Raw genomic sequence first — 21,153 nt, forward strand, 5'->3', positions numbered from 1 at the left:
ACCCCATGTACCGCTGCGACCCCAAGCCCGCCCAGCACCTCGGCACCTGCTGCTGCACCGGCCTGGGTGTGAGTCCCGGGAGTGATGACTGTCTGCAGAGCCGTCCCAGTGTTGGGGCCGTGGTGTTCCCCCCTTGCCTGTCCCGTCCCGCGCGCGGCCCTCGGTGAGCTGCGCTCCCTCTGCCCCCTCTCTCGAAGTGGCAGCTGCCTCTGATATGTCACATTCCTTGGCCAGGCTCCCCCTCTTCGCGCCTGCCGCCCTGGCCCTGCAGCCCAGCTCCACTTGCAAAGATAGAAAGGGGCCAGCACCTTTCCATATTAGCAGTGAGCCTCGGGGGGGGGCCCCAGCTTTTCTCCCCGCCTTCCCCTTCTCCAGCGGTGTCACCGGATCGGGACATAGAGACCCTGGTGGCATGTGGAGGGAAAGGACACCGTCATGCTTCCTGCAACGCGAGACCCCAGGCAGACGCCAGCCCTGCAAGGCCCCTTTGCCCCACCCCGAGTAGGCAGCAAAGAGGGGGACCCCTGCAACCCTGCTCACCCCAAATCCACCCTGCTGGGAGACAGCAAAATCTCATTTCTCTCACCGAGTCCCTGCCTCACTGCTCTGGGCAGTATAGTTCCCAGCCATCCCCCCATTGAAGCTATGCTTGGAGCAGGAGCACCCTGCTGCTGGGGTTTGGGGTACTCCATGAGAGCTCCCACATGCTGTGCTCCAGGTGGTGACTGACCAGGGACTGCCTGTGCCTTGTGCTGCCTCACCACCCCCGGGCAAAGCAGGGCTTCCCCAGCTCCTGGCGCGACAGCACACGTCTCGGCACCTGGCCCTGGCCGCCCTCGCTGGGGGCTGTAAATCTGGGTGAGCAGGAGGCAAGCAACACGGCACGCTGCTTCCCGGCTGCAAACCAGCCCAGCTGGCTTTGGCACAGCCCATCGCCACCAGCCCAAGGGTGCCAGCATCAGTGGAGCATTACCGCCAAGAAGATCCCGGGATGCCCCCGGCTTGGGTGGCTGTGGTGGGCTGGAGCAGGATGGCTTGCTAGACCTCCAGCCTGGCTGCAGAGAAGCTGAGCAAACCCTAGGGTCTCAGGAGGCTGGAGGAGAAGCTTCCCGAGCCCTAGGGGGGGTCTCTTTCCTGCCTGCACTGCCCTGCGGGCAAAGGTCTGCTCTGTCCCCTGCCTGTCACTCCCAGCCCCAGGGGCAGAGTCTGAGCAGGGCAGGGAGGGAAGTGTTGTCCCTCACCAGGGCAGCCCTGCGGACCATCCTCGATGTCACAAGGCCACCTGCTGGATACAGAGCTTGAGGTCCTACACGTCCCCATCCCCAGCTGGCCCCGCAGCCAAAACTGGGGTTCACCACACTAGATTCTCAGTCAGGGATCTCCCAGCCCCATCATCACTGCTGCCTTGTCCCTAAAACATCACCCCCTGTCAAGCCCACTGCCCTCCCAGGCCTCTGCTCAGTGGCTGGGGAGTGTGGATCCCCCAACATTTCTCAGGCCAGAGAAACCCTAGTTCCCTCTCTCCCTGTGCGATGCTCAGAACCAGGTTCCCCAGCTGCATCTCCCATCACTGCAGCAAAGGAGCCAAAGCCAAGAGCCCCACACCCCAAACACGGGGAAAGGGATATGTGTGTTGGGGGGGAGAGGGTGTAGGGGGCAGTTTGAGGCTGGAGGTTGAGACTGGGGTGGGAGTAGGCATGGGGTGGTAGGTTTGATGCCTGCTTGGTGCCGGGGCAGAGGTGGATTTGGGATGAAGATGGCTGTACTTGCAGGTCAGTGGTAATGGCAGGGGCGGCTTGGAGAGGTCCTGGACAGGTGTGGTTCTGGGGCACAGCTGGCCTGGGTTAGGGCAGAAAGGGGCAGCTGTGGGGCTGAGAGCCACCAGGCCATGGTGTGAGGACCTGGGTGTATGGGGGGGCAGCGGGGCAGGGGACAATCAATCCAGAGCCCCTGCAAACCTGCTCAGGGCTCAACTGCTGCAGACACTGACGTCAGCAGGGCTTGCCCAGCCAGTGCAACTGGGAAACCTGCCACTAGGGGCAGCAAAACACGCGGGGGCATCTTCAGCCTGAGTCACCTCTGTGTTCTGGGGGACCAGCAGCCTAAGGCACTGGGAGGAGTGGCTGACACGACAGAGGCTGTGCTGCCATCCAGCGAGACCTGGACAGGCTGCAGAGTTGGGCGGGGAAAAATTTAATGAAATACAACAAGTGCAAGTGTAGAGTCTTATATCTGGGCAGGAACAACCCCAGGTACCAGTATAAGATGAAGAATGACCTATTAGAGAGTACTGTAGGGGAAAGGGACCTGGAGGTCCTGGTGGACAGTAGGATGACCATGAGCCAGCACTGTGCCCTTGTGGCCAAGAAGGCCTATGGGATCCTGGGGTGTATTAGAAGGGGGGTGGTTAGTAGGTCGAGAGAGGTTCTCCTGCCCCTCTACTCTGCCCTGGTGAGACCACACCTGGAATATTGTGTCCAGTTCTGGGCCCCTCAGTTCAAGAAGGACAGGGAACCGCTGGAGAGAGTCCAGTGCAGGGCAATGAAGAGGATTAAGGGAGTGGAGCATCTCCCTTATGAGGAAAGGCTGAGGGAGCTGGGTCTCTTTAGTTTGGAGAAGACTGAGGGGTGACCTCATTAATGTTTACAAATATGTAAAGGGTGAGTGTCACGAGGATGGAGTCAGGCTCTTCTCGGTGACAATCAATGATAAGACAAGGGGCAATGGGTGCAAGCTGGAACATATGAGGTTCCACTTGAATATGAGATGAAACTTCTTCACAGTGAAGGTGACAGAGCACTGGAACAGGCTGCCCAGGGGGGTTGTGGAGTCTCCTTCTCCGGAGACATTCAAAACACACCTGGACACCTTCCTGTGTAACCTCATCTTGGTGTTCCTTCTCCAGCAGGGGGACTGAACTAGATGATCTTTCAAGGTCCCATCCGATCCCTAACATTCTGTGATTCTGTGATGGATCAGGGGAATGCTGGCCACCCAGTCCGCTCTAGGCCAGCCCTGGGGTTCCATGCATTGCCCTTCCCGGATGCCACCTCTCCACCACCCCATCCCATCCCTGTCACAGAGATACACCAGGAGGAAGGGGTGATGCTCCGCTGTTTATTTCAGCCGCCTGAAGAGTCACATAGATGCGGTGGGAGGGAGGTGCAGTGGGGTGAGGGGTGGGGGCACCTGCCCTGGCCCCCGGGCCTCTCTCCAGCTCCTGTCCTTCTCTCCCCCCTCTCTTCCACTCACTCACTCCTCCTCTCTCCTGTGTCCACCTACAGGTACCCTCTCATTTCACCGAGCCTGGCCCCACACAGCCTTCTGCTGCTGGGGGTCCCCACCATGGGGGGGTGGGCGCTGCCCTTCGCTGCCACTTGGGGCATCCTCTGGGGCCAGGGGGAGCACAGCCCCTCTGGACTGGGAGGGGACGCAGGCTGGGAGCACCCTGGCTCCGAGAAGGGTAGAGAATGGGGACTTGACCCGGACCCCATTTCTCCCCATCCCTGGCACCGCTGCCGTCCACCTGGATAAGTGCCAGCTCCAGGGAGGCCAGCGGGCGGTGCCGGTGCGGGGCGATGGATCCCCTCTCCCACAGGACAAACCCTGAGCCCGTGCCCAGCGCGGGAAGGGGCTGCCCGGAATCCAGAACCTGCTGCTGGGACCATCCGGTTCTCCAGGCAGCTGGCCCAGGCCACTACCTGCTCCCCGCAGCCCCTTCTGCTCGTCCCCTCCCTCCCTCCTGTTGTCCCCCCCGGCCCGGGCCTGATCCTGACGCTGGCATTGCTGCTGCAAAGCTGCGAAAGCAGAGCGAGCCTTTCAAAGCTGAAGGAGGGAGCCCGGGAGGCGCGGGGGGTCTGGAGGCAGCTGCGCAGGGGGACCCCTCGGGCAGTGCTGGGGGAGCGCCAGGGACGAGGTGGGGGGCAGGAGGGGGGCTTGGCGGCAGGACGGAGACAGGAACAGAAGGTGCTGGTGGGCTGCTGGGGCAGCCTCCTCTACAGCACTTCGTGCTGCTGCTGGGTCGCCTCACTCACCACCTGCCGGGAGAGAACCATGGTGAGATGCCATGCCATGACCGCACCAGAGCCCCAGGCATGGGGACAAGTACATACTCTGTCCCCTGTGCCTCCCCGTCACCCCCCGGTGCTGCCCTGCGCGCACCTCTCCGTCACGGGTTTCAATGGTTTTGATCATCACGGTCTTTTTGGTGTGCACCTCGGAGCCGCGTTGGTCTGGGCTGGTCTCTGCAGGCAGGAGGACACAAGGAATGGGATCATGGGAACGTGTGACATGGGGCCAGAGCAGTGGGGCTGAGGTCACTGGAGAGCTTTATGAGCCCTGTCTTACCCCACCCTGCCCCAGCTTGTGGCAGCACCCATCTCAGTGCGCCCACCCTAGGGGTTCAGTGTGACATCTGTGGGTCCCTGACCTGCTAGCCTGGCTGCAGCCCCGCAGGAGGGAGATTTAGCCCCACACTGAGGACCCCTAAAGACATGTCTCAGGCACCTCTCCTCATAGAGTGATACTCACCTCGGAAATTGAGTGCGGAGGCAAAGGTCTGGTGCATGGGGATGCTGATCCTGCGGGGATACAAAGGGGAAAGCTCAGCATCCAATGCCCCAAGCCCTTGAGAAGCTGCTCACGGGTGGGAGTCCCAAAAAAAAAAGGTTGACCCTGCTGGTCCCCCTGCCTTGTCCTGCCCCCTCACTGCTCACCGGTTCTCCTCGCCCTCCAGCAGCTTGCGGTATGTGGCAATCTCCACGTCCAGAGCCATCTTGACATTGAGCAGGTCCTGGTACTCACGCAGGTGCCGGGCCATCTCATCCTTCAGGTGCCTAATCTCCTCCTCCAGCCGGGCAATGGTGTCCTGGTACCCACCGGCCTCCCCTGCGAAGCGCTCCTCCATCTCCCGCATCTGGCGCATCAGCGAGTCGTTCTGGGAACACAGGGGGCTCAGTATGGGAGTGACCCAGGGTGGCCAGGGGACACCTTGGGCAGGAGCTGAGGGTGTCCTAGGGGAGAGCCAAGGACCTGGGGAGAGCTGTGGTCAGCCTCGGGCTGGGTCCAGCTAATGTGGGACCATGATGGGTGGCCGTCACCCTCTGTCTGCCCAGTGCTGGGCAGTAGGGTCTGGCAGGAGCAAGCTGGGCAGGTTGTAGGCAAACTCAGAACTCTCTGCTCAGGTGCCCAGGCCCCCCAGCAAAACCAGCCTACCCCAGTGGGAGGGCACAGAGAGGCACAGGAGCACCAGACAGCTGTTCAGGGTGGGGCACTGCTACTCTGGTGACTGCTGGCTGGCTCCTGTGACTGTGACTCTGCTGGAGCAGAACTGTTGTGCCTTGTTTGTTTGCAACCACCTTCTCAGCCTGCAACCAGACACCCCGAGCCCTGCACCCGCCCGCCTGGAGCCTCCCAGTCTTGGGGCACCTTTTGCAATCTGTGCCTTGGCTCCTGGCCTCTGCCAAACACCTCGCAGAGGCCCAGATTGTCACAGAGCGAGGCGCAGCCCAAATATAGGGGACAAGTGCCCCCATGGCAGCAACTCAGAGACCTGGGAAGAGTATGTTTCAGAGGTCCCTGAGCAGCCCAGAGCAGCAGGTCGTTGCAGAGAGGCTAGGTATCTCCCCAACGCTGCCCATGGCTCACCGTGCCCTTGAGGGCATCAATCTCGCAGGTGTAGGACTGGATCTGGTGCCGGTACTCCAGCATCTCTTGTTTCGCCTGCCGCAGCGCGTCATTGTTCTTGTTGGCCGCCTGTGTCAGGTCAGACACCTGGGGAGAGGCAAGGGTCAGCTGGCACAGCCACTGAGACACCCAGGACCCACTGCACCGGGGCCAGCCCAGAGTGTGCTGCTTACTGCACCTTGGACTTGTACCACTCCTCAGCCTCAGCAATGTTCTTGGCAGCGATGCTCTCGTACTGGGCTCGGATGTCCCGCAGTGCAGCCGTCAGGTCGGGCTTGGAGATGTCCATCTCCACCTGGATGTGCTGCTCCTGCAGCTGAGCCTGCAGCTCTCGAATTTCCTGAAGGGACAAGGTGATGCTTCAGGGCACCTGCTCCCTTCCCCAGCCTCAAAGGTACCCATGGAAATAGGGCCACCTCCAACCTACCTCTTCGTGCACCTTCTTGAGGAAGGCGATCTCCTCCTGCAGGGACTCGATGCGTCTTTCCAGGTCAATGCGTGCTAGCGTGGCTGCATCCACATCCTGAGGGGATACAGAGTGAGGGGTAGCAGAGGGGTGAACACTCCTGGGTGCGTCGGGGGAGCACAGGGACCATGCATTGGGGCTTGAGGGTGCAAAGCTGTGCCCAGGGCCATGCCCTGGTGCTGGGACCAGTCTGCTGGGGGAGATAGGGGTGGGAGGGGAGGTAGGGGTCCCATGCCACATGGTGGGTACAGGTACTCACGGCTCTGAAAGCAGCCAGGTTGTTCTCAGCCTCCTCCTTTAGCTGGATCTCCTCTTGCAGCCTGGGGGCAGAGAGAGGAGGTCAGGGGCACCCAGAGTGAGCCCTGTCCCCTGCATCGATGTCCCCCCTTGCCGCCCCCCAGACCAGTGTGTCCCGGTGGAAAGACAACAGATTGTCCTGCACTCCCGGCAGGCCATGGGAAGGCTGGCGGGGGACCAAGGGCTCTTCCTCCCATTCCCTATTATAGTCAACGCCAGAGAGAGCACAAAGGCATGAGGTCAGCTCGGTGCCACATGCACTGCTCCGGCCCTTGTAGGGGAGGGTGGCTGGCAGCCGGCAGGATGAGGTGCAGGATCCGGCACGGGGGACCCAAGAGGTGGCCACGAACTTGAGCCGTCCTGAGGACAGCAGGAGGACAGGCGGGTTTGAGTGATGCTATGGGATGGGGGTATGGAGTAGAGACTGCTGGGGGGTGAGCCCAAGGTCAGGGCTGGGGAGCCGTGCTGGGCCAAGGGAGGGACAGTGCCACAGGCTGCTGGTCAGGGGGAAGGCAGCAGGGAGGAGAAGGAGGTGCCCAAGCGATGCTGGCACATGGGGTGACAGGAACCTGACACCTGTTTGTTCTGTGCCCTGCTCCTCCTCTGACATTCAGGGATCCTGCATACTGCCATCCCAGCCTTCCAGCATCAGGGACTCTGCCCCAGGGGCACCCCAGTGCTAGCCATCTGAGGCAGAGGCTGAGGCTGCAAGGGGCAGGCAGCTGGCAGTGTCACCCTCAGGAGGTGGGGACTCAGAGTCCCCAGGGCACAGACATCAGGAAGGAAGGCGTGGACCAGCATCAGAACAAGCAGCTCTCACCAAACATCTACTGCCAGATGCCCCCACACAGGTCAGTCCCTGGGGGTCACTCAGCCTGGCCATCTCTGTGGCTATTCCACCCTGGCCCCAGCCCCCTCCCTGCCACCAACAAGGCCCACAGCATTCTTGGGGGTCCCCACTGCTCCTGGGGTACTTTATACACCCAGGCCTGGAGCTTCCCTGGTCTGCAGAAGCGAGTCTGCTTCCTCCCCTCCCGCCTTCTCCTCTGCAGCTGGTGGAGCACCCCCCCAGTTCATCTTCTCTCCCACCTCCGCCTGCCTTGCTGCTTCTGCCCGTCTGTCCATCCCACAGCACTCAGTGCACCCACAGGTTGGCCAGCCCTCACAAGCATGAGCGAGGATGGGGAGCCCCAGGGGCGGCACTCCAATCCCCCAGCTCTGGGGGTCCCATGGCATCATAGCCTGGCCTCAGCAGCCTGAAGGGGAGTGTGCAGAGGACACCCCTGCTGCCAGAGCCATCCTGCCTGCTAGGTGCTGCCTGGGTGCCTGGCGAGGGCTGGCAGCATTTGGGGTGCTCTGCTGAGATGCTCAGGCTTTTGGCACCTCCCTCGCCCTGCCCCGTACAGCTGGGACAGTTCCCCCCACCCCACATTATGGGCTGGGGAGCACCCAGCACTGATGCAGCAGGTCACGGGTGCCCTTCTCCCTCCCAAAACTCGCTGCCAGGACCTGGAACCCTGCAAAGTACCCTGCAGGTGGGTACAGCCAGCAAGAGGCACAGCAGGGTTTCTCCCCCACCCTAGAGATGCAGTGAGTGGGAGAGAGGAGCAGGGCCATGATGAGCTCTGAGCATGGGGCACAAGGATGGCAGTGGGCACCTGAGGGGCTGCCAGGTCGAGCTCTGCCACTGCCCATCCCTAGGGATGGAAATGCAGGGATGGATGCCCACAGGGACACACCAGGGCCCCTCCTCACCTCTGCTTGAGCTTCTGCAGGTCATCAAGCAGGTTGTCACGCTCAACTTCAACACGAGCCCGCTGGCCGGTGAGCGCATCCACCTGGCGCCGGAGCTCCCGCAGCTCCTCCTCGTACATCTCGGCCACGCGGGTGGGCTCCTTGCCCCGCAGGCGGTTCACCTCGGCCACCATGAGGGCATTCTGCTGCTCCAAGAAGCGCACCTTCTCAATGTAGTTGGCGAAACGGTCATTGAGTTCCTGCAGCTCCACCTTCTCATTGGTGCGAGTCTGGAGGAACTCCTGGTTCATGGCATCGGCCAGGCTGAAGTCCAGCAGCTCGCCGGCACCTTGGTAGGCACTTTGGTAGGAGCGCAGGGGCGTCACACGGGTGGTGCGGAAGCTGGACAGGCTGGGGACAGCCGAGGTGCGGGACACCTGGTAGACACGGGAGGTGACAGAGCTTCCACTGCTGCCCTTGGTCCCGAAGGAGGCGCGGGGGAAGATCGGGGAGCCACCAAAGACCGGGGAGCCGCCGAAGGTGCGGCGGTAGGAAGAGACCCGCTGGCTGGAGGAGTAGGACTGGCTCATGGTGACGGCGGCGGGGCGGCGAGGCCGGAGCAGGGAGCAGGCGGCGGGGCTGGCGAGCGGCCGGCAACTCGGCGAGGCGTCGGGAAGGGACCCGCGCGGCCGCTATTTGTATCCTGCTGACATCACCCGCCCCTCCTGCTGCCGGGCAGCAGAGGGACGCTGCTGCTGGGGGGGCACAGCAGCCAGCCCCCGCCCACCACCCCTCATTTGTTCATGTCGCTGGGTTGCAGACCCTTGGGTGGACAACAACAATGCCCACAGAACCTCAGGCACCCCCAGACCCCAACGGTGTATCAGCCTCCCCACTATACCCCACCACACTTCCCTGTCTCTGGAGTTGAGAGGCTCCTCAGAATCCCATAGGGGTACAGTGCCACCCACGGGGGGCCCACACAGACAGAGAGACAGCCTGGGCTGGTGCTGGGAGGGAAAGCAGGGGACTCTGCCCTTCACACCCTGACTTGACCTTCCTTGAGCCAGACCCCCTGCCTGGTAGCTGTGGTCCCCAAACTGGCTTTGAGCACCACAAAATGCCCTGAATGGTGCCTCGACACACCCCACAGCAAGAGCACAAGGCTCAGCTTTCCATGTGGGGCCAAACTCCCACCCCACTACACAGAGAGGGGGCAAGAGAGAGCCCTGGGGAGGGGATGTTGTGTGGGGACCCTGCCCTGAGTGAGCTTGTGCTGATTCACCACCCAAAGCCCCTTTTCTGATACAGGGGACTGGGCACCAGCTTGGGGCTGGGCATTTTTGGGGTGCTGCTGAGTGACCTCAAGCAGGTGCTGGGTCCAGAGTGGTCACGGTGACGTCACCCCCGGGTCCTTGCTCCAGCACATTCCTGAAGCAGCAGGCACCCAACCAAAATAGCCTTCCGAGCTCATACGCGTGGGACATACGTTTTATTTATAGCCGGGGGAGGCACCCTGTTAACCCTTCTTGCACTAGGCCTATGGAGTGTGTGGCTGGACAGGGAACCTGCCCAGAACAGCCCCAGCCCCTCCTTGGTCCTTGTCACCCAAGGGTGGGACAAGGTCCCCAGGCCATCCTGGGGTGCTGCAGGCTCTGAGTGTCTCCTCAGCCTCCACTTTGGCCTTACAGTACTTTGAGGACCACAAAGCCCAGCCCGGCTCCCCAAACAAGGAATACCACAGTTCACTCCAGGATCCCCAAAACAGCTTCCCACCTCCTGGACAGGTGTTTGGGCAGGGCAAACAAACACACCTATGCAAGCTAAAGGGGACATTCTGATGAAGCAGGGGCTGTGCTGGGGGACCCTCTCAAGAGTCCTTGCCTGGGCAGCACTCCCTCCTCCCAGGCCCCCCGGCACACCTGGTGGCCCCAGCCCTGCCCAAGCCAAGCTGTTTTGACTGGCATCAGCTGGCAGAGCCCCAGCGCCTCTGTCCCTAGAGGACTGACAGAGGGGACCACAGTACCACCGGGTGACTCAGCAGCAGCTCAGGCCTGCCCGAACCCAAGCCTTCTGACCCCCATCCCAGCTGTAATGCAGATGCTGAGCGGTGCTAGGGCTCTCCCGTACCAGCACTGGCATGGCAAAGCTTGGGCTTGGTCACAGCAGCATCCTCAACTGCCCTGGCTCTGGGAGGCACTCCTGCCTGCTCCCTGCCACCCCCTGCCACCTGGAGGGCCAGCAAAGATCTGAGCCCCATGGCCATGCAGGTGGGCAGAGGCTCGATGTCACACATCCAGCTGCCCTCCCCAAGCTCCCCATCCCTGGAGCCCTCCTGGCCACCTAGTCACAGCATAGTTCAGCAGCTTCCCGGAGGGTGCGCGCTGCCTGGCGGAGCCTGCCTTTAAAAGGGAAGGTATTTCCAGATGGGGTTGTTTCATCCCAGCGCAGGGGGGAGGATGGATGGAAGGAAGGGGGGGCTTGTGGGGGGTGGGGGGAGAAGATGGAAAAACAGACAGCATCCTTTCTCCTCCTGGCCCTGCTCCAAGCACACCCTGCGCATCCCTGAGCCCCGCATGTGTGTCCTGCCTGCCCTGCAAGTGCGGGCAGGGTGACATGCCAGCTCTTAGCCCGGATGCAGAAGGGCAGGTGGGTCCCACACCAGCGTGGGGGACCCAAGGGGTCTGGGCCAGCACAGTGCCAGATGCACTGTTCAGCCATCCCTTCCGGTGACTCCATCTTGCTGTCTCCCTGGGTGGGGGAGGATGGCCCCCCAGGGTGATGTGTCCAGCTCAGCACACTGCTCTGATGCTTCAGGTAGGGCTGCAGTGATGGAATCCCCTCCTGCAAGGCCTGGCGAGCCCTTGTCCCCATCCCTGTCCCACAGAGCTGGGAGGTGCAGGGCTGGGATGCCCCAGGGAAGGGAAATGCTTTCCTGAGCACTGGCTAGGAGGGGAAGTGCTCAGAGGGGTTAACCAAGAGCATCCTCCTGACCCCGCTCTGGGACAAACTGTTTGAAGTGGCCTTTCCTCAGCTGCCATGACAGCCTTCCGGGATGGCTCTGTGCAGGCAGGGGCCCCATGTCTGGCAGGGGGAGGACAGATGCCTTGGACATTCTGCAGCCTCTTAGGAAAGCCACGTCTGCATGCAGGACCTGGCGGCACGGGAAGCAGGGGGTGAGGAGCAGGAGCCGGGGACGCTGCCAAAGTCCCATCCCAGGGACATGGCCCCAGACACTCTGTGCCAGCTGAGTCCCCAGGGCTTGGTCAAAGTGAAGAACAGTGGTGTAGGGATGCAGTGCAGAGAGACAGCACGAGGGATGCTGCCTCCCTCCATGCGCAGCCCTGTTCAGCCTCCCCGCAGCTCCATCCCAGGCCAGGCTGACCCAGACCGACGGAGCCTGGGAAGCAGCTCCCGAGCCCCCGCGCTGGCCCAGCCCCAGCTCCCATTTGGCCATAGGATGAGGCTGTTGCCGGGAAGGCACTGAGAGCTGGAATGTCAAACAACTCCCTCTGGCCATGACATCTCCCTGAGCAAAGCCAGCTGCATCCTGCAGCCGTTCCTCCTCCCCAGCCCTCCCTCCTTGCTGCTCCCCCAGGATTTAAGCCACGCGGGGAGCTGGGCACAGCCTCCTCGAGCTGTGGGTATCTCAGGGCTTGGAGCTGGGCAGAATGCGGGGATGGGTTGCCAGCCCCTCCTTGGCCTCGTAACCTGCCACCGGAGCCCTCGCGCCCACATCACGCCTGGCCCTGGCTCTGGGGTGAGTGAAGAGATGGGAATGAAGTAGTGAGGGTGTCCATCCCTCCTCCCGCCTGGCCCACGGCCGTCTCCCTCTATCCCTCTCCTTTTACAGCCATGAGCCTTCCAGGCGCCTTTACCCTAAGAGGGAAGGACCGTGCGGCCCATTCCCCGGCGCTGACAGACCCAGGGTTTGTGCTATTGTCTAAATAAGAGTTAGTTCTCCTTCCCTGCCTGGACTGTGGCCCAGCCTGGCCTGCCAGGATCCCGGGAGCTGGTGGGTGCCCTGCAGGCTGCAGGCCCCTGCCCACTGCTCACCCCAGCTGCTCCATGTCTTTGCCCACCCCAGGGCTCAGGGCCGGCAATGTGGGCTTGCAGCCCATCTGACTGCCCACGGTCCCCATCCCTGTGTCCTCAGGTGATGGAGATGCTGGAGATGATGGCCTGTCTCCAAGTGGCACAGGGATGTTGGGGGTGCCTGTCTGCCCTGTGGCCTGTGTGGATTCTGGGAGTGTCCAGCCATCCCCTGTAACATGTATAGACACTGAGGGGTGTTTGCTTGCTCCTCTGGGTCTATGTAGGTCCTCGGGTTGAGTTGTTGCCTCCATGGTCCACGAGGATGCCACAGTGGCATGTAGATAATGGAGAAGACCAGCTACCTCCATGTGCCTGCAGATGCTCAAGGCATATGCCTGCCCCTATCACTCATCTCAAGCCAGCCCTGTGATCTGTGGGGATGCTGGGGGTGTTCACCTGTCCTCGCAGCCCGTGGGCAGGCTGGGAATATCCACAGGGATGCTGGGGGTGCCCAGCTGCCCTTGCAGTCCACATGGATGTGGGGATGGCTGGCCTTATGGTCCATGAGGATGCTGAGGTGTCTATCTGCCCTCCCACAGGCCTCGATAGCATCACTCATGCCACTGAGATGAGGTAGTGCTTACCCACTGCATCACTGGCCGCTCATGTAAGGCACAGTGGCCATTCGCTCAGCCTCCAGCAATGCCCAGGCAGTGATTTCACTTTCCCATGCTCAGACACGTGGGCTGGGTTGCGGGGGGGACCACCTTCACTGCTCCCTCTGCAGCAGTACGGGTGCCATCTCTGTGCTCATCCTGGCAGGGCTGGCAGGAAGGGGGCCCAGGCAGCCTGGCAGGCAGCAGAAGGGGGTGGCACTTCCTTGGAGCTCTGTCTGTGTTTACAGGCTCTGTCCTGCACCATCTCTCTCTTAACCCTTTCCAGCAGGGCTCAGCTGCAAGCTGCCCATCCACAGAGCCACCAGCTGCCCCAGAGAATGCTTGCCGGAGCAAATTCTGCACAGCACCTCGGGCTGCCAGGGGATGTGGAAAGGGTCATGGTGCCCTGCTCCCACTGGTCCTGCCCATGCTGGGCACCCCTGGGCACACATGTGAGCCCAGCAGTGAGGTGCATGCATCCCCAGGAGGAGGTGGCGGGGTGTAGTGGGGCTGCCTGGGCCTCCCTGCTGCATTGGGGGGTCCATGGGACAGAGAGGGATGGGGACAGGAGCAATGCCTTCCCAGGAGCACGGTGACAGGGTAGGGGGCAGCCGTGGCAGGTGCTGTGCAGCCCCGGACATCCAGCAAGGGGTGAGTCAGAGCCCACCCAGAAATAGCCATCAGGAGCTTTTTTTGGCAGCCCCGCTGCTCCGAGAATAGCTGCGGCATGCCAAGGAGCTGCCCTTTGCTCGCGCCTGTGGGGCTGGGCGAGAGCCACACCCAGCCCTGCTGCTCACCCCCAGCTCCTGCTCCAGCCACCCCATATTGGGCACCCCGTACTCCTGCACCCACCCCTCGTGGGACCCACTTGCCCCAGGCACCACTGTCCTATGGGCACCCACCCACTCTGGGCAGCCACCAGCTTGGGGGGCCATGGGCTCTAGGAACACATGCTGCACAGGTCCCCAGATGTCCCCCAGGCATATCCTGGGGACAACCTGCCAGTATATCCAGCCCTGAACTGGGTGCCTGCAGAAGTGGGGGGTGATGCTGACAGGAGGAACTGGGAGACGGCTGCCTGGCACCCATGTCCCTTTGGCAGGAGTGTGCAGGGCAGGGGGTGCACATGGTCCAGCTCCATGCCATGGTGCTGGGTGCCTGCTCCCAGCTAGGTCCTGTCTTGGCGGGGCACTGGCCCTGTGTTTTGCTGTGGTGGCTGTGGTTGACATGGAGACCCTTCAGCTGTCTGCTCACAGGGTGCCAGGAGGTGGGGGTGCTCATTCCCTTTGGGGGGAGGGGGAGGCAGGTGCTGGTGTCTGGAAGCATAAATCCAGGGCTGTCATGAGCTCACAGCGTGGTAGGTCCCAGGGTCAGGGGCAGCAGGACCACTAGTTTCCAGTCCCCAAGACATGGACAAGGTCCCTGACTAACAGGGTACTCATGCTGGTGACTCAAGAGCTGGAAATCCAGCTGGCACTAAGCACCTAGGCCCCAAGCACTGCTCACAGGCTACCACGTCCCTCCTAAGGCCACACACTCATCACCGGGAAGACACAGGATCATGCTGGGAAATGATGCATGGGCACTAATGGAAATCTACAATCTCACTGCCACACCCAGCCCATGCAGGGGACCCAGCCAAGAGCAGAAGCCACTTCGATCTGTGCGAGGTCCTGGGGTCTCATCCCCCATGTATTTCCAGGCCATGGCCCCACAGGGGCTGGCAGGCAGCTGGGGTGCTGCCCTACCACTGTGCCAGCTCCCAGAACCCCTGTCACTCAGGCACATCAATCTCCATCATGGTACCAAGGGCTTGTCCCTTGTTTTCTGTGGGGTCCAAGCACTGCCAAGGCAGGAGAGTAGCACTGGTGGGGGTCCTGCAACCTGGCTTACACTGGTGACTCATCCCGAAAGCACCCAGCCTTTGAGAAGTGTGCGTGTTCTCCTGTGCACTTGTACTCCTGGGCAGTACAGGGACAGCTGCAGGCAGTTCAAGCCCTGTTTCGAGTTGGCCCCTACTCACTCGATGCCCAGAGTTGGGGTGATCATCCTTGGGAACCCTGTTCCACCCCAGATGCTCCTGGCTGTGCCCAGCTTTCACCCGCCCAGTTCCCAGCTCTGCCCTGGCTTGGGCAGTCACCGGGTTTGCTTGGCCCCGGAGCAGGATGCAGGGTGTAGGGTACCAGGTGCAGGGTGCGTGGTACAGGATAAGGGGTGCAGGGTACACGGAGCAGGGTGCGGATCGCGGGGTGCAGGGTACATGGAGCGGAGTGCAGGGTACATGGAGAGGGGTACAGGGTGCGTACTGCGGGGTGCAGGGTACATGGAGCGGGGTGCAGGGTGCGGATCGCGGGGTGCGGGGTGCAGGGTGCGGATCGCGGGGTGCGGGGTACGTGGAGCGGGGTGCAGGGTACATGGAGCGGGGTGCAGGGTGCGGATCGCGGGGTGCAGGGTACATGGAGCGGGGTGCGGGGTACATGGAGCGGGGTGCAGGGTACATGGAGTGGGGTGCAGGGTGCGGATCGCGGGGTGTGGGGTACATGGAGCGGGGTGCAGGGTACATGGAGTGGGGTGTGGGGTACATGGAGCGGGGTGCAGGGTACATGGAGTGGGGTGCAGGGTGCGGATCGCGGGGTGTGGGGTACATGGAGCGGGGTGCAGGGTACATGGAGTGGGGTGCAGGGTGCGGATCGCGGGGTGCAGGGTACACGGAGCGGGGTGCAGGGTGCGGATCGCGGGGTGTAGGGTGCGGATCGCGGGGTGCAGGGTGCGGCGGAGCGCGCACCGCCGGGCCGCCTGGGCGCATTCCTCCGCGCCAGCAGGGGGCGCGCGGGGCGCGGCGGGGCATGGCGGCCATGCAGGTACCGGGCGGGCGCGGGGTGCGGGTCGGGCCATGCCCGGGGGGGTCCCGGGGGTTCGTGGCCCGGGTGGGGTGGTGCCGGCGCCGTGCAGTGACGGCGGTGCCCGCAGGGCTCGAAGCAGGCTGCGCAGGCGGCGGCGCAGGAGCTGGTGAAGTTCGTGAACCGGAGCCCCTCGCCGTACCACGGTGAGACGCTGCCGGGCCTGCCCGCGCCCCCTGCCCCTTCCCCGCTCGGCGCGGCCCCTTTGACGGCTCTTCCCCCCGCGCAGTGGTGGCCGAGTGCCGCAGCCGGCTGCTGCAGGCCGGGTTCCAGGAGCTGAAGGAAACGGAGCACTGGGAGGTGCGGCCCGCGCAGAAGGTGGGTCCGGCCGGGGCAGCGCGGCGGGGCCGGCGGGGTGAACGGCCCTCACCCCCCGCGCCTGCCCCCAGTACTTCGTCACCAGGAACTACTCCACCCTCATCGCCTTCGCCGTCGGCGGCCAGTTCCAGCCCGGGAATGGGTTCAGCCTGCTGGGGGCCCACACCGACAGCCCCTGCCTCAGGGTAAGGCTGGGCAGGCCGAGTGCCTTCCCCGGCCCCGGGGCCATCTCTGGTGCCTTCCAGTTTCACTCCCCAAGCAAAAGACACCCCCACTTCCCTGTGCCCCGCAGCGCCATTGCTGGGTCCTTACACCTCCTGCTTCTGCTACCCAGAGCAGCCTGTGCTGGCCACCTGAATGGCTCCACCTGCTGTTACAGCCTCTGTGTCCCCTGTCCCACCAAGCACCTCACAGCACCCTGCACTGACAGGGTTAGCTGTGACTCTGGCTGTGTTCTGCCCAGTTTCCACCCATTACCCAGTCCCTGGGGCTTGGTGGTGCCGCCAGTGATGCCTCTGCTCTCGCCCAGGTGAAGCGACGCTCCAAGCGGGGGCAGGTGGGCATGGTGCAGGTTGGTGTCGAGACCTATGGAGGGGGCATCTGGAACACCTGGTTCGACCGTGACCTCACTGTGGCCGGGAGGGTGATCATAAAGGTGAGCCTGATTTGGGGCAGGCATGGTGAGCTAGCTGTGTGCCCCTCAGCTCTGGGTCTATGTCTTCCAACCAGAGTGGGACCTGCTGCAACCTCAGCCCTATGGGCCTGGCCACAGCAGTTCTTCCTTGTGTTTCAGGACCCGGCCACAGGGCGTCTGGAGCAGCGGCTGATACACGTGGAACGGCCTGTCCTCCGCATTCCCCACCTGGCCATCCATCTGCAGCGCAGCATCAATGAGAACTTCGGGCCAAACACCGAGCACCACCTGTAAGGCCTGGCTTGTCCCTGACCCCTAGCCAGCCCTTCAGAGGGCTGGGACCCAGCTGGAGCAGTACCCAGCTTCAGCTCTCTCTCTCTGGCAGTCACTTATCACTGTGGGGATGTCTGCAGTGGCTTTTCTTAGCCCCGTAGTGTGCCTCTAGGAGATGCTTCCAAGCCTGGGACTTGGGAAGGGACACTGGGGTGTCCTGAGGTGGCAAAATAGATCTGTGCTTGAAATGTGTGTCCTTTTTCTGTTCGGCATGGCAATTACTCCCTGGAGGAGCAAGGCAAGCACTCCAGAAAGGGCTGGTTATGTATGCCCCATGCAGGAATGGTGAGCAAAGCCCTGGAAGCTAATGACACCATCTCCCCACAGGGTTCCCATTCTGGCCACTGCTGTGCAGGAGGAGCTGGAAAAGGAGGTGGTCATGGAGGCCACACCTTGTGATGCTGCAGCCCAGGTGAGCCAGGTGCCAAGGACTAGCAGGGGTGCTGGGACCTCACATTTGTCACCTTTGATTTCCAGTCTTCAGGGACCTACCAGCACTTCCCCTTCTCCCCAGGGACTGTTGGTAGCCTTCAGATCTGCTGCAGAGCTGTGTACGTGACAGATCTGCTTGGCCATCTCTCTGTTCCCACTCTGATCTGCAGCCACCATAGGCAAGGGAGTGCAGCCTCCATAAAGCTCTCACCATCTCCCTAGGGAGGCAGGACAGGGAGGGGCGATTGCAGAGGGGGCAGAGAGCCCCTTGCTGTGCCCTGTGAATGGCCCTGCTGTCCTGTGTTAGGCAGGGACTTGAACATGGGATGTGTTAGTAGGAGGGAGAACGTGCCACCATGAGTGGGGTGTGGGACAGCTCTGCCAGGGGAAACAGAGTTTCCCCTCCATCCACTACCTACCCTGCCTGCAGCTCTGCTTTCTTCCCAGGCAGAGAGACACAGCCCTGTCCTGCTTTCCCTGCTCTGCCCCCAGCTAGGGGTGAAACCGGAGCAGATTGTGGAGCTGGAACTGTGCCTGGCAGATACACAGCCAGCGGTGAGTAAGGGCAGGAGCCTCCCACTGCCCACACACAGCCTGTGGGCTGGCTCTGCACAGGTTTGACCTGGCATGCTTCCTCTGCCTGGGGCATGCCAGGGCTGGGAGCCAAGTGGAGTGAGAGGAGGCAGCTCCTGAGGGGCAGAGACAAGGGGACCAGGATGGACCCAGTGAAAGGTACTTTTTGGTGACCTGGAGCCTGTACCCTGCTCCTCCTGTCTCTCTGCCTGCAGACGCTGGGTGGTGCCTTCAATGAGTTTATCTTCTCCCCACGTCTGGACAACCTGCACAGCTGCTACTGCGCGCTACAGGTGAGCAGGAGGGGGAGAGAAGCCTGGAGGCCACAGCATGGCTCCCGCGCACCCCAACTCAGCTTAGCGTGGCCATGGGCTGGCCTGAAGCTCTGAAGGGAGGCCTGTTCCTATGGGATGGGTCTGGCTTGGAGGATCTGGGGTTGGGTTGGCACTACCCCTTTCACTGTGTGTGTGGAGTTCCCAGCATCTCCCAGGGGTAACTCCTGCTCTTGCTGGGCAATGTGTGTGCCTGCAACTCCCTTCCTTGGTGCTTTGGGCTCCTGGGGAAGTTCCTGCTGGCTCAGTGCTGAGCTTTCCAGAGTGGGGTGGCCCTCAAACTGCTGTCCCTTCTGCTCTAACCCTGCAGGCCTTGATTGACTCGTGCGCGGCGACCTCCTCCCTCTCTCAGGAGCCCAACGTGCGTCTCATCGCACTCTATGACAACGAGGAGGTGAGTGAGGGGCACAGCCCTGGAGTGGCTGGCACAGGCAGGGGCTCCATGCTCTTCACTGTCCCCAGCCATGCCTAGCAGGAGAGAGATCCAAGGCCCCACCAGGGCAAGAAGGGGTTTGCTTACACCCCCCATGAAGTATGGCCGAAGCGGAGAGTGGGAAGCACTGATGTGGTTGGAAGCTGCTCTACTGTCTTTGGGGAGTTCCCTGTCATTCAGCTGGCTCCTGGAGTGCTGGGGGGTTGCGCCACGTGGGTTGTGCTGATGGTGGTCCCTGGCAGGTAGGGTCAGAGAGTGCACAGGGCGCGGAGTCCTTGCTGACAGAGCTGGTGCTGCGTCGGATCTCGGCTTCGCCGCAAAACCTGACAGCCTTCGAGGAGGCCGTGGCCAAGTCCTACATGATCAGTGCTGATATGGCCCATGCTGTGCACCCAAACTATGTGTGAGTAGCCTAAGCAGTGCCTCAGGCCAGGGCAGCCTGTACTGCCGGCTGCCGGGACGTATCCCCACCCTTCCCCAGGGAGCACAGACAGGACAGTCCTTGTGGCAGGGAGGGAGGGCTGTAGCATGAAAACCCTGCTTCCCTTTTGCAGGGATAAGCATGAGGAGAATCATCGTCCAGCCTTCCACAAGGTGAGGGTAGCCCTCTGCTTTGGGCTGGGATGGGTGCTGCCCATCTGTCCTGCGGCGCTCTGAAATGCCCAACCACTCCCTGGAACACAGTCCTGGGGTGCAGCTCAACAACACTCAATTGGGAGACGTTTGTCCCACAGCATTGTTTGGCTGTGGCACACATCTTGTTTTAATCATTTGGGGCCACAGCCTTAGCCCTGGAGCCCTTCCCTGCTCTGAGCTGGGGCTTTCACCATCCCTGCGGATTGCCCAGGGAGGGGAGGGTGGGCTGGTGGTTGGGTGCGGGATGGCACTGCCTGGGCATGGATGTTTCCAGAGCAACTGACTGTCCCCAGTGCCAATCGTGGGCCTGTGGTACCTTCCATTGTGCAGGGCCCTGTCATCAAAGTGAACAGCAACCAGCGCTACGCCTCCACGGCTGTCACTGAAGCTGTCATCCGGGACATCGCTGCTCGTGTGGGTGTCCCTCTGCAGGTGAGTGGGGCTGGGTGAGCCTTCTGTGAACGTTACCAGCTTGGGCTGCAGCCCTGCCCCTGTGTTCAGGAGAGGGGGCCTATGCCAGACCCTCCACACCTAAGTCACCATGTCTGTCTCTGCTGGGGTCTGTGCTGTTCTGGGGCTCCAGCTGCGGGGCTGCCTCGGGAAGCAGGCTCAGGAACAAGAGGGAAGGGCCTGGCCTGAGCATGTCGTATCTCAGAGGGGATTATGCACCCTGGCTTGGAGACTACTGCTTTCCTGTGCCAGGTTGCCTCCCTTCAGGCCTGGGAGCCCATGTGGGAGGCTGTGGGGCAGCGTGGGGAGCTGCTGACCCCATGTCCCCATGCAGGAGTTCATGGTGCGCAATGACACACCCTGCGGCACCACCATCGGCCCCATTCTGGCCTCCCGACTCGGGCTGCGTGTGCTGGACATCGGCTGCCCACAGCTGGCTATGCATTCCATCCGGGAGATGTGCTGCACCTCAGGGGTTCTCCAGAGCATCACCCTCTTCAAGGTGAGCCCTGTGTCTCCCATCCTGCATCAAAAAACCCTCTCCTTGCTGCACCACATCTCGCTCATCCCTGTGTCCCCATCCAGCCCCTGCCTTGGGGCTGAGCACAGCCATCCTGCCAGGCTCCCCACCCCTGTGGAGCAGCGCAGGTACCAGCTGAATCTGGAGGTGTCCCCCTCGCATCACAGCCTTCCCTGGTGACTGCGATCCCCCAATGGTTCCTATGGCAACCAGTGTTAGCCTTGAGTCAGTGATGGGTTACTATAGCAACACAGTCCTGCTCTCTGAGAGTAGCTGCTTGCTATGATGCTGCCTGCGTAACCCAAGAGGCAGCCGCTGCCTGCCCCCGCAGACTGTCCCCCACCCCACACCACCCTTCCCAGCCCACCCTGAGGGCTTCTCTCCTTCCAGGGCTTCTTCGAGCTCCTGCCAGCAGTCAGCAGCAGCCTGGTGGTCGACTGAGCACAGCAGGAGGGAGCGGCAGTGGGTTCAGCGCTGGGGCCATTAAAGCATCTCTCTCTCACAGCGAGTGGTCCATGAGTGTGGCTGGGGACAGGAGTGACAGACCCGGGACCCTGTGGGGACTCCCATGGCTCCTGCCTGGGGCCAAGAGCAGCTGTGTTGGGTGGGAGGTGCCAGGGCTCCCAGCTAACAGGCAGCATGCGCCTCTGCCCCCGCCAGGGAGAGCCAGGGGAGGGTGTCCCCTGCCTCCTGCAGCGCTTACCCTGCCTGTCTGCAGG

At 62.2% G+C, this 21,153-nt stretch overlaps 2 protein-coding genes across 7 annotated transcripts; one reads left to right on the plus strand and one right to left on the minus strand.

The window, feature by feature from the left end:
* Nucleotides 1–3,995: 3,995 nt before the first annotated feature.
* On the minus strand, nt 3,996–8,772 carry DES (desmin; the record flags this gene model as incomplete). Of its 6 annotated transcripts, none has more annotated exons than XM_080346812.1 (9): nt 3,996–4,037; nt 4,162–4,244; nt 4,531–4,580; nt 4,716–4,936; nt 5,647–5,772; nt 5,864–6,025; nt 6,113–6,208; nt 6,414–6,471; nt 8,204–8,772. In XM_080346812.1, 9 exons carry the CDS (start codon nt 8,770–8,772, stop codon nt 3,996–3,998), a joined length of 1,407 nt encoding a protein of 468 aa, XP_080202938.1. The 6 variants fall into 6 exon arrangements, with proteins under 6 accessions (XP_080202938.1, XP_080202940.1, XP_080202939.1 ...); XM_080346814.1 differs by having other exon boundaries at nt 4,716–4,867; nt 6,411–6,471; XM_080346813.1 differs by having other exon boundaries at nt 4,716–4,915; nt 6,411–6,471.
* Nucleotides 8,773–15,708: 6,936 nt separating this feature from the next.
* Nucleotides 15,709–20,933, plus strand: DNPEP (aspartyl aminopeptidase). The gene is made up of 15 exons (XM_080346854.1): nt 15,709–15,734; nt 15,844–15,919; nt 16,003–16,091; nt 16,163–16,276; nt 16,621–16,746; nt 16,885–17,015; nt 17,386–17,470; nt 17,938–18,045; nt 18,279–18,356; nt 18,706–18,789; nt 19,071–19,231; nt 19,383–19,422; nt 19,795–19,896; nt 20,249–20,416; nt 20,825–20,933. Exons 1-15 carry the CDS (start codon nt 15,720–15,722, stop codon nt 20,873–20,875), a joined length of 1,428 nt encoding a protein of 475 aa, XP_080202980.1. The 5' UTR covers nt 15,709–15,719; the 3' UTR covers nt 20,876–20,933.
* Nucleotides 20,934–21,153: the final 220 nt, after the last annotated feature.

This window comes from Nesoenas mayeri (genome assembly GCF_963082525.1).
Source record: "Nesoenas mayeri genome assembly, chromosome: 6".
Taxonomy (NCBI): Eukaryota; Metazoa; Chordata; class Aves; order Columbiformes; family Columbidae; genus Nesoenas; species Nesoenas mayeri.